General features: G+C 37.2%; 1 protein-coding gene across 1 annotated transcript in view; it reads right to left on the bottom strand.

Annotated features, from left to right (window-relative positions):
- Positions 1-224: 224 nt before the first annotated feature.
- Positions 225-9,419, bottom strand: part of LOC106106649 (rabphilin-3A) — a 20,742-nt gene continuing 11,547 nt past the window's right edge. The window contains exons 2-9 of the mRNA XM_013287273.1: positions 9,017-9,159; positions 8,571-8,715; positions 6,744-6,921; positions 3,473-3,601; positions 2,110-2,452; positions 1,895-2,039; positions 1,177-1,410; positions 225-570 (exon numbers count right to left, since the gene is read on the bottom strand). Coding sequence (XP_013142727.1) covers positions 273-570; positions 1,177-1,410; positions 1,895-2,039; positions 2,110-2,452; positions 3,473-3,601; positions 6,744-6,921; positions 8,571-8,715; positions 9,017-9,159 — 1,615 coding nt within the window. The 3' untranslated portion in view covers positions 225-272. The remainder of the gene's footprint in view (positions 571-1,176; positions 1,411-1,894; positions 2,040-2,109; positions 2,453-3,472; positions 3,602-6,743; positions 6,922-8,570; positions 8,716-9,016; positions 9,160-9,419) is intronic.

The following is a 9,419-nucleotide window of genomic DNA, read 5'->3' as shown; positions in this document are numbered from 1 at the left end:
AATTTATAACAATAACAGCAATTTTTGTAACATTCAATTATTTCATAAGTTTCCTTACATTTTGAGGTTAGCTTTATTTGGTAAGTAATTGGTAAGAATAAACATTAAAAAGTAACGTATAGCAAACATATATTTCACGTTTATTACCATTTTCATTATATTCTTAAATAAAACTATTCAAATTAACCAAAGCAATATTTTTTTAATGAAAATAAAGTTACAATCTTTTGTATAATATTCGATTTAAAAAAGCATATTGTCTATGGTATAATTTATAAATGGTGTGTATCAGTCAAAGCGTGCCACTGCTCGTGTCTATGGTCCGGGAATTTGATACAATCCATCCAATGCTTCAACCTTCGCCCTTTACTACTAGCGCCTAACACTAAACTGCCTAAAAAGTCATTCGGTTTTCCATAATCTTTGTCCCAAAACGTCAATGTCAAATTTTGCCGCGACAATTCCGTCGGACGCGTCTCGAATGGAAACTCCTCGTTCCAAACGGGATTTAGGTTACGCCATTTTATCGATGTTTTATGCTTTTTGTGGTATGGATCAGGATCAAGATGTCTGGAAAGAGTAATACTTTAGCTGCAGAAAACTTAATCCTAATATTAATGGCCAAATACTGAAACGAATCTTAAATACTTCGCTACATACGCTCTTACGACCTGATAGACGATAGAAAAATTTGTTAGGAATTTAAGAGAGAGGGAAAGTCAAGAGTGGCCTTATCATTTAAGACGCCGATGTATAAAATAAAATAAGAAACATAATTATTTGATTTCCCCTTTGGGTATGAGACTGGTGTCAAAACACGCACATAAAAATGATGTTTCAGTATTTAGCCGTAAGTTAATAATAAGTACCGTACTTGAAGATAGCAAGTTACTTAGTCGAAGTAATTAAACAAGCTTTAAATTGGAGGTAACAGGGAAGAAAGAACTAAATTATCCTACTCCCGTAGTTGGCGCAACAGGTTTTTGTCCTCCAAATAACTCTATCATCCGTCATCTCAGTCATCACTCTCTTCTTGATCATGTCACTGTACTGGCCTATTCCTAGTAACCAAAGGACTCTAAGTGAAGATTTAGTAGAACTCTCCTCTAAGCATAAGACCACTCAATGACTGTGAGACAGAACTAATAGCAGAAGTAAGATTGACTTAATACTTACAATTTGACGAAAGGATCTGAATATCCATTGCTGTCTTGAGGCGGCAGTTCAGCAGCTCTACAAATAGTGACGACGAGGGCACGTTTCTTGGTGTTGTAACAAAGCGCTAACAGCACCCTGGGTCCAGCTGGCTCACTGCCACTGGCTCCGGACAAAGCCAACCGCAGCTGGACAGGAGCCTTCACACAATCTCTGAGGGAAACTGTAGCGGAACCCATTTCGTCGCAACCATATCTGAAATATTTATCAGGTAATTCTTGTAGGGATTATCATCAGATTTAGTATAACGACTAGCTGTAGCCCGCATTTTCGTCCTAACAATAGCAAGTAGCCTATGTTTTCTCTCAGACTATCCTCTACATCTATCCCAAATTTCATCGTTATCCCTCCAGCAATTTTGGCTACAAACTGTAACAAACAATTACATAAATTTTCGAATTTATAATATTAGTAAGTTGGACGGTAGTTGAAAATTATTATGGACAGTACGCATAAGATGATTCTCGATTGTTAGAACTAACTGTCTTACTAATATTATAAATGCGAAAGTTCAGATTGATGGATGTTTGTTAGATTTTGTATCCTAAACGGCTGAACATATCTCGATGAAATTTGGCATAGACGTAGAAGATAGTCTGGAAGAACACATAGGATATTTTTGCTTTTTTAAATTTCACGTGGATAGAGTGAGGGGCGAACTAGATTTATGTTTTCTTACCTGTCATCATCAAATATATATATTTCCAGTGACTTCGCAGCCAGATCAGATTCTGTGATACCGAAAAAGTGTACAGTTTCATTGAATTCTGGATTTTTCGTCTTGTGTACGGTCTTTGTCCGGAGTCTGTTCGAATAAGTTCCTTCTGCAAATACGTTAGAATGAAACTTCTTGAAACTTTACAAACAAAACGTATATAGAGAAGGAATTCATACCTCTCGGTAAAATTTCCAATCTACAGAATGGGTCTGATAATCCAGTCATATCCATTCCGATTAGACCTCTAGCTCTTAAAACTGTTACAGCAAGTGATGACGTAGCATTATCATAAGATAATTTAATCTCCAGCGTTCCGAAACCAGAGTCGGGTATTGTAGGTTTCTCTGCTGGTTTGGGGACCTCTTTCCTTATACTGCGAAGGCTGTAGGCACTTCCCTTACTGCCGGTACGTTTGAGACCGGCTATGGACCGTTGGCTTATGCTTTCAGTTCTATGTAGACTGAGACCACTGACTCCATGAGTTAGGATGTCCGTTTCACTCCATTCGTGGTGTGCGTCCTTTGAGTGTTACAGGAAAAAAACTAGATGTACTAAATTGAATGTGGAAATTAAATTATCTGAATCTTTTAGAGATTTTTTTAAGAATTCGATATGTGATAAAGATAATTTACCTCACTCTAGCGTTATATATCTATCTATACCTGTAACTTAACTATTTTTATGCAATAAAGCACACTTACTTAGTTATGTAGCATGTCAGCAATCACAGCATATTTTAAATCAATATTCTTTTAATAAAAAGCCCTACATTTACGACACGCTTTAGGCTATATATTTTCACGCTATTAAACTCAGGTAGTAAATAAATTTGAAATCACCATCATGCAGGAAAGAGACAAAAACTACAATGCTAAAGTTGCCATGCTTACTCATAAAAGATTTTCAGCAAATGTTATATCATTATAGTAATTGATGAAGCCGCACTTGAACAGCTAGTTTGTGATAATTTTAATTATTGTAACATAAAATTAACTGCCAGAATTACATGAAAACCTAACAAAAGGGCTGACCCAGACGTGACGCACTTGATGTATGCCTGTCGCGTCACTACGTCACGCGTGCGTCATCTCAAACAAATGAAATAGAGCAAATAATCAGATACCGTACAGATTCTCCCGTTTTATGGCAAAAAATTTACATCTTTCTGCATTTTGCGAGTTAATATTTTTGTTATGATATGCCATTCATCTTGTGATCATAGCTAAACTAGGAGACAGACAAGAGTGTCGGTGGCTCAGGGGTTTGAGCACTTGACTTATAATCTACAGGTCCTGGGTTCGAATCCCACCGTACTAATGATATTTTCGTTTTCTTAATTCCATAATAATTTACCCGACGTTCTTACGGTGATGGCAAACATCGTGATGCCTGCACATATCGGCGAAGAAATTCAAAGATATGTGTGAAGTCAACCCGCAGTACAGCGTGGTTGACTATAGCCTAGTCCTAACATAGGATAAGTTCCGAAGTGAGCTGGTGATGATGATAATTTACACACAGCCTTATTATTAAACTTACTTGAGTGGAAGAAATAGATTTTCGACTGTCTGTATTACTCGGTTGTCTTGAAAATGATGGAGCGTGTACACTAAGAGGCGAGCCAGGCTCTGAATCCGTTTTGCATTCATTACTGCTGTTACCTGCCTCCTATAACAAAAGCATTTTAACTGTAGATTTCCCTTTAAAATATTGACATCTCTTTTTCATTTTGTGATTAAAATGAGATACCATTCCTTTTAAAGATGTCTTCTTGTAGATATTCCTCGATTAAACTCTTCAAGTAGGTGAATAGCACATTTAAAAATTATATAGAGGGGGCATAGTTGAAAATTCACTCGAGTGTTTTCACACAATGTCACTAACTCTATTGTTTAGTTCTAAAAACATTAATTTACTTAAATTAACAAAAGATGGAGTTTATTATAATTTTGTAAAATGTTTTATAACATGTCATATAAGACACGACGTGGCTCTAAACTTGACAATTGATATAGTACCTTCCAAAGAGAGTCATTATTATCATCTTTCTCCTTATCCTACTTCCGTAGCGGCGCAACAGTTTTTTGTCTTCCAAATAACTCTATCATACGTCATCTCAGTCATCACTCCCTTTTTGATCAATCCATCCATCTCTTTCTAGGTCTACCTCTACCGGTGTCTCACTCATAACTAACGTTCTCCTTGTAACATGCGATTCATCACTCATAACATGCCCATACCATGCTAACCTTTTACTCCTTTCTTCTCTACCACTGAGGCTACTCTCAGCGATGAAAAAATATTTGTTCACTATGCCTCGTCTATATATAATTTAAATATCTTTGGTAAATAATATCAGAATTTATCTGAAAGTTAAAGAACGAAGTAAACTCATTAATTTATGAAGTTCCTAACATAATGAAAGTAAATAAAGGTTCATAATGATGTTATCCGGGAAACTATTCCACGGTACTAGTTTTTAACCAAATTATAAGTTTCGTCCTCTCGATAACTGTATCAAATTGATATTGTTTGCTCATTACTACAATATACTCGATTTATCGGCCGATTTGTACATGAATAATGAATGATTTAATCTTCCTATCATATTATAAATGCGAAAGTTTAGATGGATGGATGTTTGTTAGCGTTTGTAGCCTAAACGGCTGAACGGATCTCTATGAAATTTGGCACAGGTTTAGAGCATAGTCTGGAAGAACACATAGGCTACTTTTTATCCCGGGAATATTTACGGTTCCCGTGGGATTCATTAATTTAGTTTTTTAATGTTCACTCGATCATTCTGCAACGTTTCAACATATCTTATTGAAATTTGGCACAGATATAAAACAAAGTCTGGAGTACACATGAGATAAGCTTCATCCCAGAAAAATGTCCGGTTCCCGAGGGATACGTTGCTTTTTGTAATTTATATAGTTCGTATGTTTTCTAATACCACGCGGACGAAGTCGCGGGCAACAGCTCGTTAATTAATAAATTAATGAATATGTATTTATTGCCACAAAATATAAATTACATAAAAGGACTTATTCTAAAGAAAACACAATCGTGGCAAAAGGTAGCCAGCTCAGCGTATGCAAGATGGACTAAGCAGTTCCTGCGCTAATTTTCAGCTGGCTCCTTCGCAGTCAAGTAATATATAGCTTAATTATTAGGGTAACCGGCCGTACTAATTACATACCTATACAGAAATAAAAACATTTACTTGTAGAGTTTGTGCAGACTCGACTGGTTGGTCAACTTATCGTGCGATTAGTTGTAGGTTTCGAATGGTGGTTAGACATTTTATGACTGGTTCCCTGCTACATTAAACCATTCGTTAGTGTTTTTATTTCGCTGATTTGATAAAATTTGTCTCGGAACTACGTAAATGAGTTTTACTTTGCAATTTAACCTAACATTAATGGAACACACTAATAATCAAATTAATGGAAACTTAAGTAACCCTTAAATGGCGTCTCGACTGTCTGTTAATAAGTAAATTGGCTTCAATTGACAATAGATGTAATTGATTGATACGATGACGTCATAACATAGTTTTTTACGAGTATATGCTCGAAGCTGCGTTTACATAGAATATGGTTATAAAAACGTACTATTACGACTGTTATGAGAAAAATCGTTAATAGTAGGGTTTTCTTTTAACTGTATCGACAGTGGAAATCTACGGTTACGAACCAACTATAGGAAATTAATGACAAATCGTTTGCAAGGTCTGAAGGAAAGCTGAAGGCGGAAATCGAGTCGCGAATGCTTCTTTGTTGCTCGTGTGACGATACTTACAATAAAGTATTGTTTAAATATATTTCCCGATACTAATATAAATTTCTATTAAGATTTTCTTTGTGGAATAGATCTTAGTTTGATCAAAGTAATAAGTATCTAAAGTTTTTTTTTCTGTATGAATTTATATTTCTCATATTGAACGATATAATGAAAATATTTAAAAATTTAACTTTTGCCAGCGACTCCGTCTGCTTGCAAGTAGAAAAAACAAAAATGTGTAGCATACGTGTTCTAAACTATACTCTACGTCTATGTCAAATTTCATAGAGATCCGTTTTACCGTTTAGGCTAAAAACGTTAACAAACATCCATCTAAACTTTCGCCTTTATAATATTAGTAAGATTAAAGTTACCTAATCGTCAGGCACTTTCCCCATTCTAGTCTTGTAAGAAAAGAGTAGAACGGGAAAGAAGACTTAAATTAGGCCTCCAATACACAGACATCAGACGAAACAAGGAATCGATTTCACTTTACGCCTGTCTTTGTGTCGAGGTTAAGCCTAAGGCGAGGCCTACAGTAGATATTAAACCGGGTTCTACCACTGTTATCTTACAGCATGAATATCGTCTTGGCTCCTTAACCAGGAATCCTGTGCTTATGGAGTCAATAAGAAGCCAAAGAGCCAAGAAGAATCTATCTGTACTATTATAATAAAGATAAAGCGTAAACACACACTTCTTTGTTGCCTAAGATGTCAGAAATTACAGCATATTGTTTGTATCATTCTTTTTTTAATAAAAAGCCCTACACTTACGTCATGCTTTAGGCTATATATTTTCACGCCATTAAACTTAAGGGGTTAATATTTTGAATAAAAACTCAAATGTGGGAAAGACACCATAAGTTCCTGTCAACGTCAAAAAAAGAAAGATTGATAATTTGACAAATGTAAACAATAAAATAAAATTTTCATAATTTCATGCGGATGAAGCCGTACGGAACAGCTAGTTGCATGGATAAGTTAAGATAATATAATGCTTGTAGATCTGAAATGATAGTTACCTGTCTAACTTGCAAAGATCTCGCCAGTTCGGTGTCGTGGTACCTGCCGGTGACTTTCCGTTCTGGTAGTATATACTTGGGCAAGGCCTTGTAGAACCAGGCGCCGGACTTCTTCCACATTTCCCTGGTCTCCGCGCACAGGTTGCACATGTACTGCTCCCTGGAGTATATTGGTGATCTGTGTACAAAAGAACATAGGTAACGTGTGTTTATCTATACTATTATAATAAAGCGTAAACACACACTTCTTTGTTGCCTAAGATGTCAGCAATTACAGCATATTTTTTAATAATTCTTTTTTTAATAAAAAGCCCTACACTTGCTTCACGCTTTAGGCTATATGCCATTAAACTTAGAGGGTAAATATTTTGGATAAAAACCCTAATGTGGGAAAGAGACCATAAGTTGCTGCCAACATCAAAGAAGCAAGGTTGTCATCATGTCATGTCATTTTGACATTTGCTATTGATAATTTGACAAATGTAAACAATAAAATAAAATTTTCATAATTTTATGCGGATGAAGTCGCACGGGAACAGCTAGTGGCACATATATTGGTTTTATGGATTGTACAGCGAGAGTTTAGTTTTACCGAGTCACTGCTGTACTACCGCCACTAACTGCCAGAGTTAAAATGGCAAAAATTAAATAAGCCCAAAATATAATGTCTCTTAAAATGACTATTTATAGATATCATTGAATATTACGACCTAGAATATTTTTTTTTTTTTATAAAATAAGGTGGCAAACGAGCAAGCGGCCACCTGAAATTGCCAAAATGGCGAAGCGACCGCTGCCCATAGACATCTGCAATTGCAGATGCGTTGCCTACCCTTAATTGACGGAGGAGGAGACGCACATAAAGAGGACATTTCCCCTTCCTATGCGTCTCTTCCACCGTCAAATCCACTTTTCCTCCCCATCCTTTCCTCTTAAGAAAAGGGTGGAAAGAGAAAGGGACTAAATTTAGGCCTCCGGCACCACACTCATCAGACGAAACGCGGAATTGCTTCCACTTCACGCCTGTTTTCTGTGTGGTCGTGGTATTACACCGGGCGAGCCGGCCCATTCGTGCGAAGATGTTAAAGCGGGCTCTACCACTGTTACCAATGTTGACTGAATGTTACACATTCCGATATGTGAAGAATTTTCAATATCAAATATCATATTGATTGTTGAATATAGCAAATTGTAATATTACCCTATATTCACGCAATATCAGTTCAGACAAAGAGCGCGCGTACACCTTTGATTAAACTGTCACACAACTGTTTGGTCTTGCTTTGATTCCTTGGGCTTATATGGAGGTGGACACTCTACACGATATTTAGTTGTGCAACTAAACAGTTGAATTGGCTGCGAAACAATCGACAATCGCACAACACTTTAGTCAAAGGTAGCCGCTCTAAGTTTAGCGCTAGTGTGTGGTATTTCAAAGTCGGGGTTAGGATAAAAATATTTATACCCCTGCCTAGTCTTTTGTACTCATGAGTGCTTTTTATAGAAATGATATTCTATCTTTTCTTAAAGGGATATTTTCGCTCTGGTATTACTAAAATAACATTAACTAGAACTAAATATAATATAAAAAGCAGTGATACATGCAAGCTTCAGTAAAATAACTTTCCAGCACAGACGACATATATTAAATGTTTGTTTTTGAGCTATTGCAAGTATAATTTCACCCATTTTAATTCTAAATACCTTTGTTGGCCGATATCGCCAGCATATGATTTAGGCTAGGTCTACCAGTTGCCCTTTTGCTTACCCTCGCAACATCCATAGCCCACGTATTGTTAATGGAATTCAATTCCTGGATATATTCACCTGTGTGGGGGCGTGTCAATCACACATTTAGGACAGGCGGAGTTACGGCAGATGGAACAGGTCCTGAGCGGTGCTAGCAGCCGTGACGTCTCACCGCAGAGGAGACACGCCCTTGGCGCGGGTCCTTGGGCTGATCGACGCATTCCTGTATTAAAATATTTTAATATGAAAATAAAAAAATATCGCCACAGCCTCACTGGAAATATTAATTCAAGGTCATTCAAAGGCCAATGGAAAGGGTAACTCGGACGTGGTTATATAAAATCTGAGAGACTGACGTGCTGAAAAAGTCTAGGAACGCTATCACTTGCTCGAAATAGAAAAAGGGCAAAGATGAATCGAAGCTCAAGGTTGCTTTAGTACTCTGGATATAAACTACCGGGGATTGATGTCCCCATGGCACAAACGACCAGAGTTTTTTGTAGTAGTTACTTATGGTAGTTTACCTTCAAGCCTGGCCACCAGGCGTCCGACGCGACGGGCCTCTAGCTCGTCTAGCTGTTCTGCCCGGCGGACAACAGCGGCCACCGCTTCACGCTCCGCCGCCGACAGCGGCTCTCCTCGCGTTGTGCACCATCCCGTACGCAACCTGGCCATACATGGCTATATAGTGCTAGGTAATTATTTTCGTGTCTCATGCAGAAGACAAATCCAGGTATCAGTCGGTCGCAGTTGGCCATATCCAAACTTTCATCATCTTCCCCCCTATCCTACTCCTCGGCGCAATAGGTTTTTTTCCGCCATATAACTATCATACGTCATTACAATCATCACTCCTTTTTGACCGACTTCCCAAAAGAAGGAGGTACTCAATTCGTCTGTATGTTTTTTTTTTTTTTTTTTTTTTTT

The sequence above is a fragment of the Papilio polytes genome, unplaced genomic scaffold (assembly GCF_000836215.1).
Source record: "Papilio polytes unplaced genomic scaffold, Ppol_1.0 DF824269.1, whole genome shotgun sequence".
Taxonomy (NCBI): Eukaryota; Metazoa; Arthropoda; class Insecta; order Lepidoptera; family Papilionidae; genus Papilio; species Papilio polytes.
Note: the sequence above shows the minus strand (reverse complement) of the source record. Positions and strands in the feature narration are given on the sequence as shown.